A 26680-nucleotide genomic window follows, 5' to 3' on the forward strand; every position below is an offset into this window, starting at 1 on the left:
TGGGGAAAAACCATCTTTAAGCTTCCTTAATCCTCATCCAGTTCATCCCAAGGTCCCACAAACAGCTCTGCACAGCACAGCCGTGGACCAGAAACGTTCCAGAAACAGCAGCAGGCAGTAAGACCCAGCTATCAAAACAAGCATCCCTGCAACCATCAGCACAGCTCTGTTCCACCGATGCTGAGAGGAGCTTCCAGCACATATCTCCCTCAGTCTGGGCTCTGCCATTACCACCAATGCATCACAGCTGTATTCCAATGCTGTAAATGGCACCAGCTCAAATCTCCCTGTGAAGGAGACCCAGCTTCCCAATTCGGCGCCTGGAGCACAAATGAAGAGCAGCCACCAGCTACTGACTGCAGACTAAACAAAGGTTTTCCTGCTGCCCACAGTCTGGATCCCTAATTGGAGAGTTACACAGCATGAAATCTGTTATTCCCATTTCTCTCATATCCCTCGTCGCCTCAACCAGCGCTGATTTGGGGGGCTACAGCAAGCCTTGATGGTACGAAGGAATAAAGGCAACATCTCATTAGCAGCATCCTAAGGTTTTAAAACCCCCTTGCCTCTTGTTGGCCTTCTAGCTTCCTACGCTGCCTGTAACCACACACAAAGTGCTGGTAGGTGTGCCCAAGAAATAAACAGCAGACAGTACGAACAGGAAGCAAGGGAAAAAAAAAAAGCAATTAGAGCAAACCACTTCAGAAAGGCTTCCGTTTTGCTCAGAATCTCTTGAAAGAGAATTTGCCAGCCACGGATGTTCATCCTCCACCTTTTACCCGATTCAGAAAACTGTAGTCCGATTTTCTTGTGTTTTCTTGGTCAAAAAAGGGTTTCTGGAAGCCAGAGTCTAAAAGCACAACACTTATAGGAAATATAAATGCTTCCTTAGAACCGTACTGGAATTCTTTGTAAGAATACCTAGCAGCTTTCACTGCCTCCAGAGAGCAATTGATAGATTTTAGGGGAAAATGAATACATCAGGGGCCACAGCGTAACACGGAAGGGGAAATTCAAAATAAAGCTCACAAAGACCTGAGGAGCACACCTACCATACCTGGGGCAAGCATCTCCCATCTGCTGTAATTACAGAGAACAGTTATTAAGCACCCCTCTCTCTACAAGCAAGGAAAATTGATGCATTTTCCATGGTTCGTACAGCTCTTTTAGCACCGAAATGCTACCACATGAGATGAAGAAGGAATCAGTGTTAGCATCTCACTGTCACAGCATGATAAACATGCAGTCATTTGGGTTGGAGGGGACCTTTGGAAACCATCTGGTCTCATCCCCTGCCCATAGCAGCAGTAAATAAGTAGCAGCGTGCTTCCTTTGCTTGCACAGCACAGTGCATGAGGAGCAAAGAAGCATGCAAGTGACCTCAGCATAAGGGCAACCCTTCCTGCTCTGAAAAGCATTGCAGAAAATGGTCTCTTCTCTGAGAAGATGCTGCTGAACCACCTTCTTGACCTTCTTAAGTCCTCAATGTCTTGCTCCAAAGCCTGGTGAGGCCTTCTTTTCCACATAGCACGTGACACAATGCAAAAAGCAATACCTCACTAGCAATGGGCACACACTAAGGAAAGATGTTGACACTGAATCTCATGCTTGGGCCCATAAAATCCAATATAAAAGCATGTAGTCCCACCCAGCAACCTACAGTGCTGCAGGAAGCAACTCAGCACTCCAGCTCATCACAACCCCACCACTCTGCCACAGGAACTGTCAAGCCCTAATGACATTTTGAATTATACTGATGTAACACTACAAAGCAACGGAAAACATAGCAATGATGGCAGGGTAACAATGTCCCAGGCTACAGCAAGAAAGAACAAGCCCAAATGCAGCAGCCATGGGCACAGAAGCAAAGGAAAGAACTTACTTACCCACAGAAGGCCTCAGGTAGACAGGAATCTCCAGCAAGAGATGCCCTCACCTCCACTGCCATCCCTTAAATGAGGTCTGGGAAGGGGTGGATCCTGGCTCCAGCCCTTCCAATCACTCAGGTACACTGCATACACCTCTGCTCCTCTGGGTTGGCCCTGCCTTCCCACCAGGTGCTCAATCACTGCTTCAAGCCATGACTTAGCATCTCCACTACAACCCATATGGCTATAGGACAGCTTTCACAGCAATTCCATCTCATGCTGGAAGCATCTGTAGGGATGCAGATCCAAGTTCCACGCAGAAAGCACACAGGTTTCTTCATCAACAGTGCAAACTGCAGTTCAAGTGCAAACACAAGCTCAAGTAAATGGGATGAAGCTCCTGTGTGAGAGGAGGCTCAAGGAAATACAGCTCTAGGACATGTTTTAAAGAGGTTCTCCCTGAACAGCAGGCTTGAGTCCTACCTAGAGAAACGTTCCAGTAAACATAAGGCACATAAACCTTCTCCACCTGCACACACAGTTGTCTGTCAAAAGGAGAGTGTCTATGGTACCCACAGTCTAACATTCACCCCTCCCTTACAAGGACTGGTAGCACTCAAATCTATGCTGTGCCTTTCCCCTGACTGCGATAGTTAGGAGCTGTTTTCTCTCTGGCTTTTTTTATTTCATCTCATCATACTGAGAGCAGGAACAGGCCTGGAAATAAAACCACAGCCACCAGTTTCATTCATAAATCCGGCTCCCTCTCTTGCACTGCAAAAGGGAGCTGTTGTGGTTATTTCTCACAATTTACCACCTTGTAGCCAGAAAGCATTGTTTTTTATTGCTATTGTGGGAACAAGAGCAGGGAAAAAATAATCTTGAGCTTCCCTTCCCCTCCCCGCTCCAAATCAAATATAATGGGGGGAAAAAAAATCGGGCGGATGTCAGATTCTCAAAGGTTTGTGGTTTTTTTTGAGCCATCTACCGGAGCTCAGCCTGGTGCTGCAGGTTTCTGAGCCTGAATTTTATCAATGGGTTGTGCTGGGTGCGTTTTAAAGGACAGCAGGTGTTAGAACAATGAATCCAGGCTGCTTTTACATCTGGGCTACAAAAGCCATCCCAGTGTTTACAAGAAACAGGATAATCAAGAAAACATCCTGTCGAGGCACCTAAAAACTACAGCCTCTTGTTATTCATTTTTCTCTCACAGTGTACAGCTTTATTAATAGCACAAGGGGGGGGGGAAAAAAGTTTCACACTCATTTCCATGCAGAAGTGACGCACAGGCAATGCAAAAGGGACTGGGCACCATGCACTGGGTTTGCATTGTTCCTTCCTCCTAGGTAGGATATTAACCCTTGAGCTCTTACCGTGACTAATGAATTAGCTGGGCATAAGTTGTTTTTGCTTCATGCACACAGCCTATCAAGTTGAAGCTCTCTTGCTCTCTGGGACACTCCAGCTGGATATTCAGTTGACACGTACCGACTGTAACATCCCTAGAGCCTAAACACAAGGAGATGGGCAATTATGGGGGAGGGATCATGGAAACTGCTCACCCATCTTAGCCTTCGGCACTTGTGTTTGGATCTTTATGGCCAGCAGAGTGATGGAGGCTCTTCTTCTTGGAACGGACAGAGAATGAGCCTCCTGGAGGAATCTCCTTCCCTCCGTAGGTGACACTGGATGTCCAGCCTTTGGTGTCCGAAATTGGAATGCACAAGGCATTGTTGAGGATGGGGAGCAATGACTTTGGAAGCTCCAAGGCATTTCCCCATTCCATCCCCTTACAGCTTCCTCACTCCCTGCTTCTGGAAGCCTTCAAACCATGCTAGCCAGAACTCCCCCACAGAAACCCAAAGAGGGCTTCAGTCTCCCAAGGAGTCTGACTTCCTTACTTTTGTGATGAATCAAAGAGGATTAACTCAACAGGTGCTTTTCTGGAGAGTGGGAGGGAAAACAAAACAAAACACAATGAAACAACAGCCTACCTGCACAAACAACAGATGAACTCCTCTTCTGGGTGAGGAACTGCTAAAGCAGATGGCTTACAGCACCTTCCCCTTTAGACCCACCTCACTTTCAGTTGCTGGCTTCAGAGACATCAAGTCCCAGAGGCCAAACACTTCCCTTCAATCTGATGGTGTGTCTGGAAGGGGATCTCATTGATCCAGATGTGACCCCTGTAAGGTTGAGCTGTCTTCTCTATCCTGGTCATCCCACGAGACACTATCTCTACCACGAAGGTGCATTAGTCATATACACAACATCTTGCCCTAGATGAGCCATTTTCCAGCAGTCTCTATATCTCCATCTCCATAAGACAGCTGAAGCCAAGGCTGCTGCCCCATAAATTCACGTTAATGGCTCGTTGCAAATATATATAATTACTTAATTACCTCAACTGGGTAAAACAGCTATTTTTTCCACGACTCATCAAAGCAGCACACTGATGAAGTGACCGCTGAATTGACCTACGTCTTTGACCCTTTTCTGCCTCTTTTCATGGAAAGCAAGCAGCCTCTCACTGTTCTGAGCTCTCTCCAACCCAGGGCTCTCCAGAAGGCCAGCCACACCACATCTGCTGCCTGTGTTAGGCAGCATGAGACACACTGACTCGGCTCAACTACAATCCCACAGACAATAAATGCAGTTGAAAGGAATGGATAACAGCTTGAGCAAGTGAAAGGAACACAATGTGCAGAAGTATCTAGTGCTGGAAGTCAAACTTTCTGCCATTTTTCCCCATCAGAATCATGAGTTTGTTTTTGGCTCTGGAAAATATTTCAGAATTTGGGCTTGGCCTTTTCTCCCTTGGTGGCAAAAGCAATGAGGCAATGCATGCTAGAATTTGAAGGAGGGAAATAAAGCTGAAGATGGGGGGTTGGAGCTTGATGATCGTTGAGGCCCCTTCCAACCCCACCCATTCTATGAGCCTAAGCAAAATAGAAACTGAAACGACCACAGGCAGCTCAAAGATGGGAGCAGCCTGGGGCCTCACCTAGCATGAGAAACAGGGATCTCTTTCCTGAAGCCTCCAAACTATCCCCACAACTGCAGCCACCAGAAAATACCAACTCTCTGCTGCTTTCTCTGCATGAGCCTTTTGACCAAGGATGGGATGAGGCAGCTTGAGTCCAACATCACTGGAACAGCTTCAAAAACTGCCAAAACATCCTACCCATAAGGTCTCTGAAGAGCTCACGGCATTTTCCCTGCAAACCACCCACATTTGGGCTTTCAGCTGGAAAAACGTCACTGAGACAGCTGTTAAAAATTACACTTATGTAATTCACAGGGACTAAGAGACGTGTACAAACTGTCGTTGCCTCCTAAATCCCATTTCAGCTCTTCTGAAGCCCTCTACGTGAAGCAAAGCTTTCCTTTCTATAGCAGCACACAGACCTATCACCATTTTGCCTCTCCATAAATTTTGGTCAGAGGCCACCCCGAGAAACAAGTCATGGATACTCACCATGATTATTTCTGAAATGCAGCCTGGCCTTGAATGCCTGCAGGGATGGGGCATCCACAGCTTCCTTGGGCAACCTGTTCCAGTGCATCACCACCCTCTGGCTGAAAACCTTCCTCCTAATATCCAACCTAAACCTCCCCTGTCTCAGTTTAAAACCATTCCCCCTATTACTATCCACCCTTGTACCCTATATCTTGAAAGAACCAAAGTGGGCCTGTCCAGAAGTACCATGTCACATTTGACAATGAATACATCTTCACATTACGAGACCAAAAGAAATGCTACTTTTTTCCAGCATTTGTTTTCCAGAAAAGAATAGAAGTGGCCTTTAGCCTCCTAAGTGATTAAAGCTTGACAGAGTTTGCATTAATTTATTCAAAATTTGTGAGCTGAAGCCAAACTTTAAAGCCAGCTAGTTTCCTAAAACCTCTGCTAACAAATTACTTGGATAATCACCAGGAGCCCGAGTCCAACCCCTTTTTCTGCTTCTTTCTCACCAAAAAACATCTGGTGCACGTTACTTGTTGGTCTGTATTGATGGCAAGATTTACTCTAGTAGACAACCTGAAGAACAACGTCATTGATAATTAAAAGGCTGAATGCTGAGGAACAGTTGTCAATACAGAATAAAAATCAATACACTACCAGATGTTTCCTAATGCTAAGAGGGCTGGCACTATTGGAACTGGCTCTTTTGAAAGCTTTAATTTTACTGAACAACATCATTCCACGAGGGATGATTTGGGATTTTACTTTTTAACAAAGAGAGAAGTGGAGTGTGGCATGGCATTTAATATCTGGCTGAGATTTAAAACGCACTCTCCTTATGAAGTATGACATTTTATACCTGAAACCACAGGAACATTTCCCACATTTAAGTGGTAGAGGAAAATTCTTCAAATTAGAATTGAACTTTATACCTTCTAATTCTGCTCCAGTCCTCCTCCTCCACGCGCCGTGCTCGGGCCTGATGAACATGCTGGTGCTATATCAAAGTCTAATAGACTTGACTACTGACAAAACCCCTTCACTTAGCCTTGAAGTAAGCAGCAAACCTCCTGTAGATGGTGGTTAATGCTAGCTGGCAAACAGCTCAGAGGCTCATCACACAACTAAATGAACTGGCCAGCACAGCCTTAGTGGCAGTGTCATTCCTCCTAGATTTCAGAGCACGCGTTGCTGCGAGCTGGAAGTCAGTCCTGAAGTAGTAACACAGGTGTAGCCTCCACGGTGCAGGGGAATGATGTCCAGAGCCCCTTTACACACACAATCAGAGCCAAAAGGGAAACCAAACCTCTGCCTGCACAGAAGCCTAGACCAACGGTTCCCCAGGCTTGACCCTAGGAGATCCTACTTCCCATTTTGCAGGCTCACAGCTGCACCATGCAGCTGAATGATAGCCAGGTCCACATTTGGGGACAATCCCCACCAGACACACAGCCCTGCTGCGTGTGCACTCACAGCCACCACCTCTTGCAAAAGGGGCCCTGTGTTGAGCCCTCTGGGATTGGGAAGGCATCGGTGTTTATTGCAGGACTCCAGGGGAAGGTGGCTGAGGCATTCAGCAACATGCATCCTCCCAGCACTCCTTCACAGCCCCAGCCTCACCCAGGCCCCTTCCACCACCCTTCACGTTGCTGAGAAATGCCCTTTTGACCATATCCCACTGTGCTGCACGCTCCCTGGGGCAACAGCGTGCACAAAAGCACTCCTCCCTCAGCACTGCACCTCGAGGCACAATCCAGAGCTCTGGAAACGCTTTGAAATAGGAGTTGCAAAGGCATAACATTTTTTCTATTATGTTCCTCGCTTCACGTTAAGCCCCTACTCAATAAGAGACAGGTGTACTAAGCTCTTTGCCAGGGACCTGAATTTAGAGGAACAAGGCCCTCAGTTTTTAAGTTACCCTCCCGTAAGCTCACTAGTCGCCTATTAAGCTTGTAATAAAAGGGTTTTTTTTAAAAGAAAAAATGATGGCACCTAGTTTCCAAGGCAGCAGAATTTTTAAACCTGCATTTGCAAGAGCCTAAGGAATTACTGATGCCAAAAGGAATGCGCCGTAGAAAAACCATCACCTATTCCTGCTGGGTAGATTAAATAACACGGCATTATTTTTTAATGCGGCGTGATGGGGACAAGCGAGTCTCTATCAACGCTGCGTGAAAGTACACAGTGCATGGAATAACAGCTACAAATCCCTTTAATCTCTGGTAGGAACCAGAGGTATCAGCCAGCTGCCTGGAGGAATTGCTGGAGATGCGTGATCCCAAACTGGAAAGACTGAGACACTTCACAGCATCGACAGATTGTCAACGGTCAGCTGGACTTCAGTGGCGGCTCGCTACGTGCCTAGATCTTTCCTGCAGAAATGGATCAGAGAGGAGGACCTGCCCTGCCACAGAAGGCTCTCAGCTCACACGACATGAAGGAAGCTCGGAAAGAGGCATAAAACATGAAAGCAGGCTGCGGCAGCTCCAGGTGAAGAGACAAGATGGGAGATGAAGGCAGGAAAAGGAGAAGAAAGCTTGGAGAAGGGGATGGGGAGCAGCTGAAACAGCCCCAGGTGGAGATGCAGCCACAGCAGAAGATACACCTCAGGGCAACCATTTGAGGAAAGCACTGTCAGAACAGCCCAGGCAAACCTGCGCCATTTCACTTCAAATCTTCACATGAAAGCTCAAGGATTCAACAGGAAATCTACAGCGAAACAGAATATCTCACACTCCTCAGTCCCTCTCATCATAGATGTGTATTTTCTTACCTTAAATTGATTATTTACTCTCAGCTGAACGCTACTCTCATTCTAGCTAAAAAGCTGAAAGCTTCACACCTTTTAATCTCATGCACATGCAATGGGTTGCACGGCTATTAATTTAAGAAGCTACCTTTGAGCAACACATTGCAGAGTGGAAGAACTCAAGCAATTTCCTATTAGGAGTCTAGTTCTTGAATTTACTTATTGAATCATGAGCGCTTTTCACTTTCTCTTGGAGACCTGGGAACCAAGCAAATGAATGGAAGGTATTTTGAGGCCGATGGGAAAAGGTATATTGCTTAGGGGTTATGGCTAAATCACTCCTTAAAACCACATGCACTTATGGAAACAGTACTGTAGGGACTCTGCGGGTAAAACCCTTGGCTGAAAAAAATAGTTCAGCAAAAAAGTGCCGTCCAAATGCCCGTGTTAATGGCAATGAAAACATAAGGTTCCCATGCAGACCAGTTACCTTGATAAAGGCGTTCAATGAGAGCGGAACTCTCTCAAAGTCTTTGCTGTGGAGGACTTCCAACCTGCAAGTGGGTAAGAATCAAAGACAGTGAAAGGAAGCCGACAGATTTCTGATGGAAATCACACCAGCTTTCATATGAATGCTGCTAATTACAAACTGATTTTACAGAACCCCTGGCAAAAAAAAAAAAAAGACAAAAAGAAAGAAACAGGAACCAAAACACCAAACCCATCAGATAGGCACAGCCATCACACTGCCTGAAAACCAATACATCTTAGAGGCTTTTTATTATGATCTCGGTTCTTCAAGGCTTACATTTTCAAGCTTTTCTCCAAAACCAGAGGAGCTAGGAGCTCTGTTTCAAAAAACCCTATAGCCAAGATTGTCACCTACTTATAGGAGCAAGGGCTTCCAGAGGAAAGAACAAAAAAAAGCAACAACAAAAGAAGTAAAGGAACACAGGCATGCAGAGATTTATGGCCAAAAATGCGCTCGCTGCCAAACGCTCGTTGTCCCAAGCTTCTTTCTTTTTTCATTCCCTACCCGCTCTGCGGAGGAGTGCATTTTTCCCCCAGAATGATGTGCTGTAATCCTCCCTTCCTAGCTTTTATTTTTCCCCCTTTTGAAGGAGGCAGCCTTTAATGTTCTGTAATGGATGCTCCTCGTTCTGTATACATGCAATAAATTAAAACAGAATTAATTTTTTTTTCCAAAGGCTCCAGCTTCACCACCGTGCGAGCAGCTTGAGCCATTGTTTGCAAGGAAATGAAACATATGTGCAGCCCTCACCACCAGCTTCTTACATCACCAGGGCTCCCAAATGATGGCTGCGATGGTACAGCATTGCAACGTGCCACCGAATCGTGGAATTGCTGAGACTGGAAGGGCCCTTAAAGGTTATCTGCGATGAGCAGGGACACCTACAGCTCCATTAGGTGCCATCAGAGCCATGTCCACCCACTGGGAGATCAGCACTAGGTGTGTGTGCTGGGTGACTGGGAGGAAAAGCAAACATACCAAACTTCCTCACAGCCCTCTGCCCGCAGACGTGCAAAGGTGAAACTGAAGGGGATATGAATGCAGCTGCTGAGCTTTTTGTTTGGGGGAAAAGAGAGCAAATGAGGAGAGAAGGAAAACAGCAGAAAGAGAAGGAAAACAGCAGAAAAAAGAGAAGAGAGAAGAAAGGAAAGGGAGGAGAGAGAGTTTGAGAACGGCCCCGTCTCCAGGGCACCCCACGCCTCGGCCAGGCCGCGTCCCGCCCCGTCTCCATGGCAACGGCGCGGCCGCGGCGGAGCAGCGCAGCACCGCATCCACAGCCCTGAGCCCTGGGAGCGGCCGGCATGTCGCAGGCGTGAGTAGCACGGGGACGTGGAAAGCATGGGGAGCTTTGGTACACGGGGCAGAGACGCTTAAAGGGATGTCGAGCGTTATTTGTCAGGCTGTGGAAGCAGGAACGGCTGCCACATCAAGACTCCATGCAACAAAGAGGCAGGCACAGCAGTGAGCCACAGCCGAGCCTGCAGTATGGATATTTCAATGCTGTGCAGCCACATCCTGTGTCCTGGATAGAAATGCTACACAGCACACGGCTTTTTCTTGAGTTCGAGGCTGCTTTTCAGACATCTGGAAAAAACAGCTGCTGCAGCACAGAGAGGAATTGCACACGTCTGGTGCAGCCAGTCGGACGTGCTGGATTTACTAAGCATGTGCACAGGGCAGTTGTCCTGCATGCACTGCATCTCTAAGCAGACACGTTGGCAACACCTGCAGCACAGCATTACACCGCACACAGCTTTCACAGCATTTCCAGCCCCTTCTTGAGGAGCACTGCCATCCTCAAGGCACTGCGAGTTTATTGCTTTTAATGGAAGCGTGGTCTGCAGCTCATTGGAGCTTTATATCAAGTTATAGGCGGGACACCCAAAGCACTCAGCTGCATTCTCTTAGGGCCTACGTGCTCCATCAGCCAGCTAGAAGAAAAGTTGGCACATGCAGACAGGCTTGACATTTTCTAAGTACAGTTGTAGCACTCATGAGAAAGCACGCCCACTACGTTTGCTGTAAGGTTGATTAAGAAGCAATATATCCCGCTTCCTAAAGTACTCAAAGCCCCAGCATTTGCATACAGATGTACATTTTGTTCCAGATACTGAACAGGAGATTTGCATTGATGTTATTGCGTTTATGTTTTCCTGCTGCGTTTCCTCCTCTTTCATGAATTTGCTTACCATTTAGTTGACCGATAGAATCTTGACCTTAACTTGCCCTACCAGCCCCAGTCTAGACATGTTCAAAGCTGAGCCCTGGCACTGCTCCCTTTTGTACCAGACTTTAATCGGCTGCAAGACATTTGCCACTGCCACCAAGGAGCTTTAAGCAATCAAAAAGCTCTAAAAATTTAATCTCACGTCACAAATAGAACTTACATAATAAAGCCAATGGTTAAATATTAACCTAAGACATTTTAGAGTCGCCACTTTTGCTTCTGACGAGCAACCAAAGGAAAGCTACATGTATTATATTACACCCCCAAAGCTTGGGTATAGACAATTAAGGTTGCAAAACTAAGAACTGAAAAGGTAAGAGAAAGGCAGAACAACTTTTCATCCCCTTTTCCTCTCTGCTTTAGGTGGCTGTACTATGATGCTGCTTCTCATTCTGTGATCACATCCTATTTTCTTCCTGCTGGGCCCAAGGCTCATTCAGTGATTGGGCTGTTGTTGAACATTTCTTTTTTTTCCCCTTCATTCACCCTGTGGCCCCCAGGCCGTATTCTTCAAATTCCATTCAAACACCACAATTATTAACTTCCTCTGGGCATTCCTATCATGTTCTCTCCCAAACATCCACAGATTCATCTTCACCCCTTTTTCCACCCCTGGTGAGCATCAGTGTGTCATCCCCCTTATATTAAAGCAGGAGAAAAAGAGACAGAATCAAAACGACCATAACTATTCTCAAAGCTGCAACTCCTTCCCATGCCTCCCTTCATCTGTAATGAGCAGGCAGGGAAAGATCTCATGCGTTGCTCAGACATTTCCTCCTTTGGGAAAAAGTATTGTCAGTGGAAATATCCCAGCAGCACTTGTGCTAGAAAACAGTTGAAAGAAGAGGCCACGATTTCCAAGAAACCAAGGAGACAGCATTAACTTTAAATGAGCACAGAGCCTAGCAGAGGTAGAGCAGCACCCAGACAGAGCATCTGTGCTTTATGCATGTAACCACAGGCAGCTAGATGGACCTCTCCTTTGCTAAGGAATGGAAAGAAAGAAAAAAGGATCATGAATAGAGAAATAAACTTCATTGCCACACCAATAAGCTGTGGTGTGGGCATAACTGCATCGAGCTTTAGGTCTGTGCTTTAGTTCCCCAAATACTTGATTCTGTGTGACATCCTGGCTAGGGGAAGCAAACTGAAGGGAAGATGTCTAGTAGCATTATCCCTACCAACAGCTAAGAATTTTGGCACAATTATTGGGCTGTTGTTGTATTAGGAGCAAGGCCTGACCAAGTTCTATTCCATGAGTCAGCAGCGCTCCAGACCACACGCTAAATGCTTTTAAAGCAGGAACTGATTCGAACAATGTTCACACCTATTTCTTTTCATTCTTACAGGCCATGATGACCTCTGCTTCTGTCCTATAATATATGGAGCCCAGCAGTCACCTGAACAGTTTGTCTTGGTGGAACAGGCACTCAGCTGACTGCAACAGACCAGCAGTCAGCTCAAGTCTGGTGATTTTTAGGTAGAAGCAAAGCAGCTGCATTTGTGCGAGCCTCTTTTCCTCTCGGGGCCTCACTTTCCCCTCCAACCTTTGTCTCCCGATTCTTTATTTTCACAAACACTGCAGGGCAGGGTTTCCCTGCCTCCTGTTTGCCCAGGGCTTAGCACAATGGCTGGTCTGTCAAGCCTCAAGCATCTACAGGAGACTTGAGGGCTGGCCCCTGCACACGCTTCCTTGTTGCTTGGCCCACATCTCAGTCGCCTGCAGCCCTGCACGGACACCTTGATGCTGCATACCTACATTCAGTTGAGTTGGAAGGGACCTTTAAAGGCCATTAGGTGCTCAGAGCGCCGTCCAGCCTCACCTTGGGTGTCTCCAGAGCATCCACTCTGGGCAACCTTGTTCCCATGCCTCACCACCCTTATTTTAAAAAACTTCATTATATTCAACCTAAATCCCCCTCTTTTAGTTTGAAACCGTTTCCCTTTCTTTTTCCAGCAGGGCCGTGCTCCATCCTTACATCCCCCAGCTTGCACTGTAGCAGGGGCTGCCACAACCCAGGTGCACACCTTTCCATTTGGGTTTGCTGAACCTCACGAGGTTCACCTGTGCCCACTGCTCAGCCTGTCTAGCTCCCTCTGGATGGCATCCCATCCCTCTGATGTGTTATACATGTTATGGGGGGCTGTGTCAAACACCTTACTAAAATCCACACAGATGACATCAGCCAGCTCTTCCCTTTTCCACTGATGCAGTTAAACATCCTGCTGTTTTGATCCATTCTGTGGTGAGCACATGTCAGTGCCCAGAGTTCCCTGCTCCAGCACAGATTCCTGGGCCATATTCAGTTCAGAAGTTCTGCTGGTCCTTCCTCCATTCCCTTTTATACAGGACAGTCTCACCTTCAGGAGAGCTGACAGTCAAGTTGTTTTCAACAGCAGTATAGATGCTTCAAATGCATCTTCAAAAATAGCTAGGACAACCTTCAGTATAATCAAACAAGGAAGCTTCTATGTTAGGTGAAGAGAGACACCAGTTCGGAGTTGTTTCCCTTCCATCTCTTTACATTTGGCCATCTATCAAAAAAATACAGCAGGGCCCATGCAGTGCTATATTGTGCATTTCCATGCTTGGATCTATTGCTATTTCTGCTCTCAGAGGACAGCCCAGAAAAGCCAGGCATCAAGGAAGCCTGGGTGCAGCCCATACATGAGTCCATAAGCCAACAGCTTGGAGCACAAACTGTACTGTGTCCTTTGGCATTGTCCAAAGCATTCCCTTTGGCTGCTAAATAAGAACAGGACAACTTGAGGGCGGGGGGGAGCCTCACAAAAGCAACCCCACTGATGCCAGATTCCAGTCCTGGCTCAAGAGTGGGCTGAGGACAGTCTGCGTGCTCAGCACAAATCCTTCCAGGAAGCTGTGCTTCAAGTCTCAAAACCAGTTGTAGGCAAGCAGGCAGGCTAATCTCAGCTGTACTAAGCACCAGCAGATTTCTCTTATTTATAAGAGATGGGTCAAACAAACATGTGAAGTTATGCATTGCCTTGTTTTAATATTCCAGAGCCCTATCATTTGGCAATATTTAAAACATTTCTTAACTTAAACAAGAAAGTCTTATTTCTAAGCTTCATTTAATATGCAGATCAGACTTCATTTGGAGCACTAGAAGCAGGGTTTGTGCTACAAGTCATGCTATAGCAAGGGAGTGTTCTTATCTACTTGTGTTACACCCTGTTTCTACTTTGTGGGAGCAAAGAGAAGGGATGCTGGCTGGGAGGAAAGGCCTGACCTTCACTCCATGCTGTAAGCTGCCAGAAAAGTGCTCTGGGGGTTCTGGAGTTAAGTCACTTAATGTGCTTTTTCCTCATCCCATTACAACGTTCCTTATTTCCCCCACAGCACTCTTATTTTGTAGTTGCTATGACAATTTGCAGCATTACTTTGCTATACACAGACTGTATGCTGAGATCAAGAGACAGACTTCTTCTCTGGGTTTTAATAAACTCAGGCCTCGAGTAGGAAAACTACATTCAGTCCTGCTGATTACCTGTACTAGTGGGCTAGTTAGATGCTCTAACCCATCTTTGGTGCAGTATCACCCCAGTGCACACACATAGCTCACAACCTAGCAAACCTACAAGGTGAACCAGTAACACTAAATAAAAAGCCAGTGCACCCAAGGCTGTGTTGTATCCCCCCCTCAGCATGTGGAAGCAATTTGAGGGAGTTTACAACTTAATGCAGAAGGAGACTGAGCAAAGAAGGAAAGATTCAAACAGGGATTTCAGGATCACGTGCTGTCTGATAAAGAGACAAGAAGAGTCAGGCCTGTCCTTTGCTTTAAATGCATCATCTTGAGGATGTGAGTTGCACACACGCACTCCCTTCAGTCGCTCCTCCAAAATCAAGCTGCTCCTCAAGAGCCAAGTCCTCCAAAAAAGAAGCTATAAACACCACGTACATCTGATCCTTCAAACTAGCCCAGAAAGGCTTCTTTTCAGTCACTAGCAAAACCTGAAGTAATTATTTTAATCCTGCTTTGAAGAGGAAAAACAAACGGCTGTATGTGTGCCCTCTGGTTTCTAATCAGGGTGATCCAAAGAGACACTCGAGGCGCATTTCTGCTGGCAGCAGCCAGCTATGGAGCATGTGCTGTTCCCACACACCTAGCTAACCACAGAGGGGCTCCAGGGCCAGACCCTCGAGGGGTATAACTCACCCTGACAGCACTGCCCACTTACCACAGCTGAAGATCTAGCAGTTCTGCATCTATCCTTCTATGCTTCGTTTCAGTCTGGCTCTTCTTTCGCCCACGTTTTCTCAGAACATCAGCACTGATGAAAGCTGCAAACGTAACACCCATAGTTTTACCATTAGGCTCGTAGCAACGTGCTTGCGGCCATCTTCATGCTTATCTAATAAGCAAATGCTTTATGGAAACAATTATGTCCTATTTGTATTGCCTTACATTAGCATACTCTGAAGGGCTAAGGCTCTCTTCCCCCCACCTCCATCAAGAAGTCATTCAAAACAGAAAAAGAAACTGGAGATTAGCTGGCTCAGCAGGGGGAACCACTCAACATTCTTTGCTTAAGAGGAGGGACAAAAAGAGGTTATTGTAACTTGGAGTGGACAATTGCAGAATCGGTTGTTTCGGTACTAACCTGTTGTCTCCATGCAATAGGCTGCATTAGAAAGGCTCTGTCCTGAAGATACCTGCTGACTATAAGTTATCCGCATAGCAGCACAGACAGCCTACAGAGCCAAGCTTCCTCAAAGGCTTATAACCTTTCCACTACCAAGTTGTCTGCGGGTAGGCAAAAGCTAAGCGAGTACAATACCACGTTGTTTCCTTCTGTGCTAATGAATCTCATCAGCAGACACCCTCCTGGCCTCAGAGACAGAGCACAAAACTCCCATTGACCCACCAGCCAAGCCACGAGGTCAAACCTAACGGTGCACTTGTTTGTGGCCAGCTTGACCACTCTGCTGGCTTTATTTTGTTTATCTCCCACACCTGGGTTAATTGCTGCAATTGAGTGATTCACTTGCTGCTAAGGGATGTAAATGAAGCAGGAAAAAAAGGAAGGGGAAAGAACTGGGTGGGCTGCAGAGGCAGTAGGAAAAGCAGGACCAGCTGCATCCTGCATAAATGCAGGTCAGCTGAAAAGTATAGTATGCACTTGAAAAAGTTAATGGAGCAAATTCAATAGCAGAGGTGGGATTGTTGATGTTTTTGCTCGCTGCTCCGGTGAGTCCTGGCAGCTCTGTCAGCATCCTGGCCATGCAGCACGCCCGTGTTATGAGCACATGAGCCTGTGGGCTGGAGCGTTGTCCTGCCACCCCTCGGTCTCTCTTGCAATGGAAGTGGGTCATTCTGTACTTTCAGAGTACAGGGAATGATAAGATCAGCTGATAGAGCTCCTTCTCAGGCGTTTTTTATCAAGCACAAGCAAAGTTAACAGCTGCCCAGCTTTCTTGTCAGAATGAATACAGAAGTGCTGCTCGGAACAGCGAGAGACCTGCCCTGAAAGCTCACTTAATGAAGGCAGAGTGTTTTATTGTCTTCATTCTACTCTGAGGTTCTCAGAGCTGCAAGCAATGGCCAGGTTGAGTGCATGGATGGGTCTAGATTTTACCACAGAGCTCAGCAGCCTTCTTTCTAGGTGTAAGAAACAAGTCAGCTTTCTCTGTTAGAAGAGAGTTTGTGAAGCAGAACATGACCAGCTGAAAGGATCTTTCATTACCGTGGGTGTTACCACCACCAAATGACAAACCTGCTGTTTGGGCTTGTGTCTGAACACAAGTAATTGCTTTGGTTTGTTTCTTTATTCAGCATCAATCTGCTTTTAGAATGAAAAGCCACTGATGGCCAATTCATCAGAGCTCAGCCCATTCCCACCAAAAGTGCAGAAGTCTTTGGATAAATGGCATAGCCATTTCAGCAAACAAATCTGGTGTTAGGTGACATCTTTCATGTCACATAGCCCTTCAGCCTCTGGACCACATGCTCAGCAGTTGGTTTAGAGTGCAATGAAAAGAATAATCCTTCACTTCTGAAATAGCACACGCAGATATACTCTGTCATTGGCACCAGCACAGCCCTTTCCCTTTGGAAATATAATGGTTTGCACTACCAGGCGTGTGGAGTCCTGACATCCCTGTGTGCTAGCTGTTATGTCTCATTAAGATGGTCTCCTCTTTTCTGTCAGCACCTACAATAAGATATGGACAAACGCCCAGAAAGACCTGGACACCCAACTCCAGACAGAGAGAGAACAGTTCCTCCAGCCGGAGAAGGACCGTGTGAAAGCATTCAGGATGCTGTCTGCTTCCTACATCGAGTACCTACAGATCTTCCATCACCTGGAGGAGGCCCACAGCCACCTCATTCACCAGCAAAAACAGGCAGCCATTCGGCAAGTGCTGGATGGAGTGATTGGCCGGATCCTGGAGGTGAAGAAAGAGATGGTGGAGCTGGAGAACTCGGAGTTTCATTACACTGATAATATCATTGAAGATCTGAAGCTTCTCCCGGTAGGTCTGCCTTGATTATAAGGCAAAATCTTGAAGTTGTGCTGTAAAAGCAGCGTGAGAAACGAGCTGTTAACAGCTAGTTACTTCTCTCGCAGACAGCTCCACCTATTGTCACGTTTAGGTACCACTGATAACAGCTCTTAAATAACTGAAGCTTCAAGTATGGCTGCTTTCTGGATTTCAGCTATAACTGGAGATAAATTGCCTCCTATGTAGCATTAATCTGAGATACGCAGCCATAGTACTGGCTGAAATTGCATGCGTAGTTCACGCTGCAAACTTAGGCTAGCAATTGCCAAGAATTTCAACCATCCCTTCACTTTTAAGCACAGCAGAGCATTATTTTGAGCTATGAGAAGGCATGCTGGAGAGTATAAACACACCTGTGGGGGAACTGATCCTTCAAGTGGTATTCTGAAATCATTAAGCGTTGCTCTTTTCATGACTTATCAGTAAATCCACCTGCAGGGGAGAGTTGGCAAGCCTGAAAAGCAATGCTTGACATCTAGTAAAAGCCAAGCACGAATTCAAATCCCTGTGCCACACCTTTGTTTTAGGAAGGCATGAAGTGCCTAGCTACTACAAAAATAAAAGTAAAAATAAAGTGAAAAGAGCTGAAGAAGTTTTGTACCGTGTTTCCTCTCCTTTTTGCTATATTGCTAAGGAGAGGCAGGGCCAAGTTTCATCTTCCTCTGATTTTTGTACAATTGCCTTGCAGCACTCAGTGACTCCATTTACTAGGGTAATTATAAAGGTATTTGGATACACACATCCCATACGGAGCTGGGTGTTGCCTAAAAGGCTGCAAATTTGACGTGAGGATAAACATCTTAAATCTGATCTTTCAGTGTTGGGCCTCAAAAAGAGATTATGAAGAGAAGCCGTCCGTGTGCTCCCCACTCCTGCCTGTCTCGGTATTATGGCTTGGATTTCATCTTTGCATTCAGTAAAAGTCACAGCCCAGAATTTCTGGTGATTAAAGCCCAGGTTAGCTGGCTGAGCAGCTCCTCATCCCTGCACTGACTCATCATATGCAAGGTCATCCAGACAAACCACTTGCTCTGAGCAGCCTGGTCTGGTTGTTGGTGACCCTGCCCATAGCAGGGGGTTGAAACTAGACGATCTTGGAGGTTCTTTTCAAGCCAGGCCATTCTGTGATTCAATACAATACAAAGAACAGGTTATGCCACTGCAGCGTCTTCACTTCTGGGGCATTTCTGTCTGCCTGCCCATGTCTTATTCCAAATCTCAAGAGTGACATTCTGTAGGAGAAGAGTTGGTAGAAATGTGAATTGTTTACATCCTCTCAATGATGGAAATGAATAAAGACAACCTCTTCTAATCAGGCCTGATTGCGAGTAGTAACTGAGATATCCCAGTCATTGGCAGTGTAAAAATACCTGAAGGCAAACTGAATTATATGCTTTGGTTCCTTGTAAGGGTTCCAAAAAATGCAGGAGAACTGATCTATTTTTCATGCTGATTAGAAAAAGTAGTGGGATGATCACACAGCCAGAGGTATTCAATTCCACAGAAATCATGTTTAAATTACTGGCAGCCCTGCCAAATGTTTTAACAGTTTCATAATATAATTGAGCCATTATAGAAAGAAAGATTTCTGGTCTGCTATGGTTCAGAAACTGGGCTGATTTATTTGTTGTTGTTGAATTAGGCCTTAAGTAATTGCAAAGTAACAGCTCGGCAGCTGTAACAGAGGTCAGGTTCCCTAACACTCCAAAAAAATTCAATAATCTCACTGCCATTTAATTGCTTTGTAAAGGTGTGCAGCTAATAAGTAATATGATTTTCATGCAGTTTTAAAAAGCACCTCACAACTATTTTTTTCCTATAGGAAGACACAGAAATACCTATCCCAAAGTATTTTATTAAGGAGAATCTGGAAGGCTTGCAGCAGAGAGAGAAAACTCTGGATGAGATTTTGTTGAATGCCGGATTGGCAACACAGGTAAGCGTGCCATATACCTACACAATAACATGCTTAATTTTGTAGCTTATAGCCATGCATGCCTGAGCGTGAGCCACTGAAGTAAGAAGTATCTTTATGGTAGTTAAGTCCATTTGCAGACGAGGCTCAAACGGAAAGTAGCACTGAGTTTTTCTGCCTAACAATACCCAGTCACATCTCGAGCCTAAGACTGCAGAAATGAATTGACTCCGTGTGTGCGAGTGTCAGAGAAAGGGCAGCGCTTGGCCCAAGCTTAGAAGCTGCTTTATTTACCCAGCTAACTCTCCTCACATAATCAGTCCTACTGAAATCAAGGTGGGCTTCAGTTTTACTGAGCCAGGGTTTCTGGCTGGAATGGGCAAAACTCAGAGTTCAGATCAGCACAGCAGCATTCAGTTGTTTATAACCTCCAAACAATGACTGCAGTCTCTTCCGTACAGCCATCGAGCTGCAGCTGCTAGGAGGAGTAGAAAATTGGGTTTTGGCAGAGCAGAAGTCATTGTGGAGAAGTACATGAGTGCTCTGGTGAAGACTGTTCTGGATTTGATATACTTCTGACCTCTTGGAAATGGCCCGCTGCCCGCAAGCAGCCCTCTCACCTCCTGAAATAAACAACTGGGCTGCTGTGTCTGCAGACTGAGGTTTGTAGATGCTGCAGCCATAAGAGACGGTCCTGATCAGACCCACAGCCACTGAATCCTCTGCAGTAATTGTGCTGCTGGGGGAAGTCTGCTTCCCTGCTGGGTATGTGGTAGCATTGATCCCACAAAGCGACCGAGGGAAGGTTCCCAGGCACAGAAAGCAGCAGTGTGCAGAGGCAGAACACAGATTACTTTGATGGGCAGCTGCAGCCCCGCTGGCCTCCACAGTAAATTTATGGGTAAATTCTGTAATGGTCTGATGTCGGTCTGTGGAAATCCTCTGTTACTTCTTGGAGTCTTTTTGTTTCCCACAGTTCTGTTCTCATTCCTTTTCAGCATGGCAGCCATGAACAGGTGAGCCTTTCCAGCGTGCAGCCAGCTCACCTGCGAGCACCAGGCCCTGGCAGGGTCCAGGTTCCCTTTGCCAGGATGTCACAAGATTCATTGTTAATAAACATGAAGAAAACAATCTCATATGAACCCACTGTGAATCCCATGCCTTGTGCTATACTCCCACCACTGCTGTGATTGCTGGAGGGTTGTTAGCACCTCTGTATGCATCACAGCAAGCTGTGTACGCTCAGAAAATCCTGACTGCTGTGCAGCAGAGCACTGTGCTGCTGAGTGTCCATGGCAGCACTGTTACAAACAGCTGAGAGTACACACAAAACTCTGGAGTTTTATCAAAGGACATGGGCTTATTAAAGGAATCTGCTGCACAGACCATTTGTTCTCCTGTGTATTTCCATTGTAGAAAGCCCTGCTGAAAATGTTGTACAGCGAGCTCCACACAATATATATAGAAGCACTGAATGTGAACTGTCTCCAATAGGGGGATTAATGTCAGGAAAGGACAGTAATTCAGCCTTTCCATGGGGAACACAAGGCACTGATGAGTTCTCAGAAGTAGGAAGGAGGAGTTCTCTCCAGCTGCCCTGTTCTGACATGCTTTTTTCCCTAAGTCAGACCTTCTGACCAGGTCTGGCTAGCTCAAATCAGCCTGTTGTTTCACTCAGCAAAAGAGCTGAGGATCCAGCAGTCCATCCAGGAACCCATCCCTACAGAAACCAGAGGAAAAATAAAATAATGAAAAAAAAAGACACTGCACAGCCCAAGGAGTTTTTCTTTTAGTGGGAGAAAGCTCTATGGTTCTTCATGCCTTTTTTCCCAAATGGGTAACGCTTAGCAGGTAGCATAAACCATTTGTGTTTCCCACTATAGCATCAGGAGTTCCTTGCTGCTCAGAGGTGTGCCCTAGAGTTTTAGCATCTGTTTTCTCTCCATCTTCCACCCATTCATTCTGCTATGTCCAGTCTCGCCACCTACCTACCTGGGATGCCACAGAAACGACAGCAGTGTGTCAGGCTCACTTTCTCCTTAAAAGTTGTCTCTGGAGATAGCAAATTTCAATAATACCGCATGATGGCTCTGCAAGAAGAGTCTCTGCTGTTTGTAGCAGAGATGTTTTGTCTTAGAAAGTTTCCACTAAAGGTTAATTCACTGTCTCATCTGCTAACTGAGGTAGGCAGTTAACAAAACCGCTCTGCTTTGTCCTTTCCTCTTTGGCTGCGCTGCTGAAGAAACCTGTCAAGGCCATGACATTTGAAGAAGCCATTAAAATGATCCAGGTAGCAGAGCGGGCTCGCCAAGGCCGGCGTCGAGCATTATTCATGAAGCAAATCTACCTTGAAGAGAAGAGAAAAAGACATACCAAACTTCAGGAACAGGCTGGTCCAAATCCAGATGACGCCGCCACCTGCATTCAAAAGGTGAGAGCTTTGATGTAACGAGAGTTCTGCTGAGAGCAAGGGACAATATGTTTTATTCAGAAGAACAGCGGTAGAGAGAGCAACACAGCTCACGGGGTGGGAAACACTCTGAATGGATTGCTCTCAGGGTGTTTAGCAAGGTGAAATACATCATTTAAGCCGCTTAAAAAAATGAGCCATAACCCTAGAGGTGAGATCAATGGAAACAGCCCTGCTCCGGCGGTGCAGGATGACTCTATAACCTACATGTTGTTTTTCTGCTCTGATTTTTATGACCTCAATTGCTCTTTCTGGCATCACCTTGAAATGCAGTGCCTTTTCCTGTGGTCTCTGGGGAAAGAGTTCATATCTTGAGAAAAATGAGAATGCTAAATTCCAGAAAAATTCCTTCTGCATGAGTAATTTGGAATAATTCAGCCTGATGAGAACAGGAATTCACTCTGAATCCTTAAACGCTTTCTGAACCCTGATGTTGTTGTGCTAGAAGATAGGTCTGCCAGTGCAAGAGGATAACAAACTTAAGAATTTCTTTTTTAAAGAACATAGCAGCTGCTAACCTGTTAAAGAGTAATAGTTTCAATTGTATATTGTGCCTTTCCTTCCTGTATTTGTTTTTTCCTCTGTCTGCCACAGCAAAGGAAGCTGTAACAAGGCCCATTTATCTCATTAGAGTTTTGTTTACAATTCAGGTTTGGCGAGGATATATCCAGCGCAAGAAAACAGAGAAAATGAGAGAAGAGGAAATGATATTTCTGGGGATGGTAAGTGGTGCTGTCTAGAGAACATAAAGTACTGTGGCCTGTTTGTTCTTCAGACTTTTGTAATTTAACACAAGACAAGAAATTAATTTCTGAGAGTCTTCCCTTCTTAAAAGGAGTCTCTAAGGAATGCAGAACTAAACAGAAATGATAGATGGCACAGAAGTACCTCGATTTGTCTTAAGCTCTTGTGCTTTGTGTACACAGTGCACATGGCAGAAGGGGACAGTTTAGAGTTTGCCGCAGGAATGTGATGCAGGCGTGACAGAGAAAGGGAATTCTATTATCAGTTTTTAATTCAGAGGGCCAAGACAATGGAAGAATTAAAAGAGCAGTGTCTTCTCACAACCTTTTGCAACCTAGCGTGTGCGTATGGCAAGAGAAGGGAAAGGGACATTAGAATTACCACATTGCAATGTCAGTGTAGAAACAGAGAACCTAAATATTGCAGAAGTATAGGGAAGTCTGTGGTCAGGTAGATTGCATAGGGTGAGAGTGAAACGAAAGTGACCCTACTGACAAGGCAGACGGAGAGAGGAATCTCCCCCAGCCCAGAACGCACATCTCCTCCCACCAGCACCCTTCCTTCAAGTCCTCGTGAAGCTGCTTCTGAGCACCTGCCTCGCAGAGGATCCATCTTTGCTTTTCATTTGGTTTATTTATTATAGCTCTTAAATGATCATTTGAAAAACAATGATTTAATTTTCAGTGAAAATACGCTTTTTGCTTCTCCCAGAGAGTTTGAAAGGTTTCCTTAGCCAGCAATGGGATCACACTTTGGTTGGTTATGGCTCTTATGAAAGCTAGTTGTACCTGCAGCAGACATCTGCCAAACACATGTCATCAGTTAAGAATGACCATGAAATCTTATCCGTAGGAAGTAGCATGTGCATTTATCTGAGTTTCACCAAGTTAAATACAGATACACTGTTATGGATTATTGCCTTTCGTATCTGCTAGTCATTAACAGTAAGCGTGGCCAGCTTAGGTAACCAGAGCTTGTCTGCTGATTCTGACTCTCTTTAAGACAAAGATTTTAAGTGGCATAGACTAAATGAGGAATGTTTGGAACGTACTGAAAAATATATATTAGACAATATACCTTCTGCAAAACAAGGCATCATTTCGTATCAAATCCCATAACAGTTTCTCACAAGTCTTCACAGCCAAGCACTCCTCTCGCAGTGGCAATGGAAGGAGTAACAGATCACTAGGGCATAAATAGCCACCTACTGCATTTTATGAGAAGGAAGATCTATTTGATCACAGGGATGAAGGGAATTCAAACCAAACACATGGATTGAATTCATTTCCTGACCTCCAGTTAGGAGCGAGAGAATTGATGTTTTCAGTTCTGCACTCAGACTCATTACTCTTTATCAAGTACATAATCAAAATAAGCGGGAGAGGGGGGAAGAATACCTCTAAATAAAAATAATCTGTTCATATTGCTGGTATTTTTATATTTCCCCGTTGTGTTCCACTTTTACTTTTCATGCCACGTTCCCATCCATGCTCTCCAAAGGAAATGAACGGCAAGAAAGCATGGGTTCCCACTGATAGATAGGCAGCGAGCTCCAAAGGTCAAGTCTCTTTGATGTATGATCATGTCAGCCCTCTAAAAAATGACCACAGATCTTCATGTGTAAATATGTTGAATTTGCTTTTCTAATGCTGCACGACACAGATAAATTAGAAGCTCTAGCCATCCATTACTCCAAGTCCATCCCAAAGGAGACCTGACTTTTACTGCGATAAATGTAATTTCTCTTGTAATTATAGTTATTTTTAAAATGTGGGTGTTGCCTTCATGTAAAGAGTGCTTGACAAAAACAGCTAGACCATTTGATGTTCTGAACAACGATTTGTGGAAAAATTCAGTCACGTTCATCTCAAAAGTCTGCAAATACATGCAACAAGGAGAGTTCAACCTTTTGCTTGACTCGATATTATTTTCCTTACTGTCTCCTCACTTCAGAAAAATTTACGTTTGTTTTCTGGAATTTGATTCTATTTCTTTTGCCCGATGACAGAGTAGAAGTCTGTCTTCCAGAGATTTTTCTTGGCTCACAACTAAGGCCTCATTATTATTATTATTTATTAAAGCTTAATTGCAGAAACAGCATGATTCCCTCAGCACATGTTTTTCTAAATCTCCGATAAATCACAATTTGCAATACCAGTTTAATTTGGAAAGAGAAGCAAGCCTCACTAGGAGCACATATATCTTGATAACTGTATCCTGACCTATTTCCTGATCTTCCTGACATTGCTGCCATACTGCTGTTTACCCCCAGCACCACCACCATAGCCAATGCTGCAAAACAAGTCCTTAAGCCACACTGCTTAAGGATGCTCAAAGACACACAGTCTTGAAAACAATCATATTGTCTTGAAAACATTCATATGTTCTACAAACCAACCTGTATTTTCTTGCTCTATTTTACCATTGCAGGCCAATTCAGTGTGCCATTATTGTGGTTTTTAAACTGGCAGACTTCCACTTGTCTGTTTTTGGCTTGTGAATCCCCTGTGCCCATGTTTTCATAGAAGGAGCACAGCAGTTCATAGGACTGAGCCCTGGATGCTTTGGATGTGCACCCACACAAGCTCCTTGTCATCTCAGACACACACCTACTGATATACACAGCTCTCACACTGTTCTATTGCATCATTTCAGCCCTAACCAAGGAGTTAGTGGCACAACATTTGCTTATCTGTGCTTTCTCACAAAACATTTCCACTGCTCTTCCTCCTTCTGTATCCTTCATATACGAGTGGACAAATGTGGTCTTAAATAACTGTTTTCTCCTGCTTACCTCTTTTAAGCATACCCTAATTTAGGCATGTTTGCTTGGCTAATGCTTTTATTTATATCTGAGAAAAGAGCCTGCCAAACATTGCTTGTTCTTCGAATTCCTGATAAATATAATTCATTTCACCCAGTTAGAAACAACTCAGTGTTTCCTGGAATAGCCTTCAGTGTAAACATTCAAGCCTATGGCTAAATAAATATTATATGGGACTGGACAAACTGCAAGCTCCATAAATACATAGCATTTGAAATATTTCTTCAGTTCCTGGAAGTAGGCAAACACGGTAGCATTACACACCAGGCCTGTTTTTATCAGGCTTAAGATTACAATGATTTCTGTTATACTTGCAGCCTAGAGGATGCTTAGATGTCAGCAAAAGACACTGTTATTTAGCCAGGCACGCAGATACATCTAAAGAGTGATAACTAGTCTGTCTAACAGTGCAGGCAAGCAAGAATCCCACTGAATAATTTGGCTTTCACTGACTGGAGTCACACTGCCTTTCAGAGTCCAAAACCTACTTGCCAGTTTTAGTAGAGGTTTGACAGCATGCCCACATATATGATCTAAACAAACATAACTGCAATTACATAAACCTATATGGCCATGAATATAGATGGCATTTTCCACCTCCAGTTCTCTTTGAGCTTATGGAAACTTGTCACATGTCAATATTTATTTATAGATTGCATAAATCTACGAAGCAGCCTTTTTCAATATTTTTCTAACAAGGCCTCTTACTACAAAATGCTCTGTTTGAATGCATATGACAATTACTTTAATTGGGAAAGCCATTGAAGTGAATCGTATAGTAGGGAAGCTTTAATGAATGCAATACATTTTGTTTAGTTGTTCCTCTTTTGCGCCTAATTTAGGAATTCAGCCATATAATTGATGTGGCTATCACCATTCGTGTAGCATGGAACCTATACGAACACAATCTCCATCAGAAAAGAGAACTCTTTGAAACACATCCTTCCTGCAGCCAGGCAAAACAAGAAAACAAGAAAGGAATAGCACAGCTAACTCATCTATTAACCTTCCGCAGAGATTTTTGGATCACAGCTTAAAATTCAGCAGGATAAATTAGCAAAGAGCAAGACCCCAGCTGCTTAGGTAGAATATTCCTTTCATCTGCTAGTGAGGAGTTCTTGTCTGTGTAGTTCAAATGTAAAAAAACCTCGCTTTCGCTGCTCATGAATATAAATGACCATTAAAAATACTTGCTTTGCTTGGAAAATAAAGCCCTCTGGAGAAACAAACTCTGCTACGTTTGAAGCAACAAAATGCTACTCAATCACTACATCTGTTGAAGGATTACAGTCTTGGACAATGCTGTCTGTAGCAAAACAATGAGTGAAAAAGTCCCTTAAAACCACGCAGTGCATC

General features: G+C 44.9%; 1 protein-coding gene and 2 long non-coding RNA genes across 3 annotated transcripts in view; 1 reads left to right on the forward strand and 2 right to left on the reverse strand.

Annotated features, from left to right (window-relative positions):
* Positions 1–2201: 2201 nt before the first annotated feature.
* LOC125697236 (uncharacterized) lies at positions 2202–15784 on the reverse strand. The gene is made up of 3 exons (XR_007378740.1): positions 15469–15784; positions 15046–15148; positions 2202–3377 (listed from the first exon to the last, which is right to left on the reverse strand). It is a non-coding gene; the product is annotated as an uncharacterized LOC125697236 (long non-coding RNA).
* Positions 9853–26680, forward strand: part of IQCA1 (IQ motif containing with AAA domain 1) — an 85749-nt gene continuing 68921 nt past the window's right edge. The window contains exons 1-5 of the mRNA XM_048954145.1: positions 9853–9927; positions 17017–17341; positions 19194–19307; positions 21529–21717; positions 22407–22478. Of these exons, the coding sequence (XP_048810102.1) occupies positions 9917–9927; positions 17017–17341; positions 19194–19307; positions 21529–21717; positions 22407–22478 (711 nt within the window). The 5' untranslated portion in view covers positions 9853–9916. The remainder of the gene's footprint in view (positions 9928–17016; positions 17342–19193; positions 19308–21528; positions 21718–22406; positions 22479–26680) is intronic.
* LOC125697238 (uncharacterized) overlaps positions 21526–26680 on the reverse strand; it is a 64088-nt gene continuing 58933 nt past the window's right edge. The window contains exon 3 of the long non-coding RNA XR_007378742.1: positions 21526–21633. This is a non-coding gene — a long non-coding RNA (uncharacterized LOC125697238). The remainder of the gene's footprint in view (positions 21634–26680) is intronic.

Source organism: Lagopus muta, chromosome 8 (assembly GCF_023343835.1).
Source record: "Lagopus muta isolate bLagMut1 chromosome 8, bLagMut1 primary, whole genome shotgun sequence".
In the NCBI taxonomy this organism is placed as follows: Eukaryota; Metazoa; Chordata; class Aves; order Galliformes; family Phasianidae; genus Lagopus; species Lagopus muta.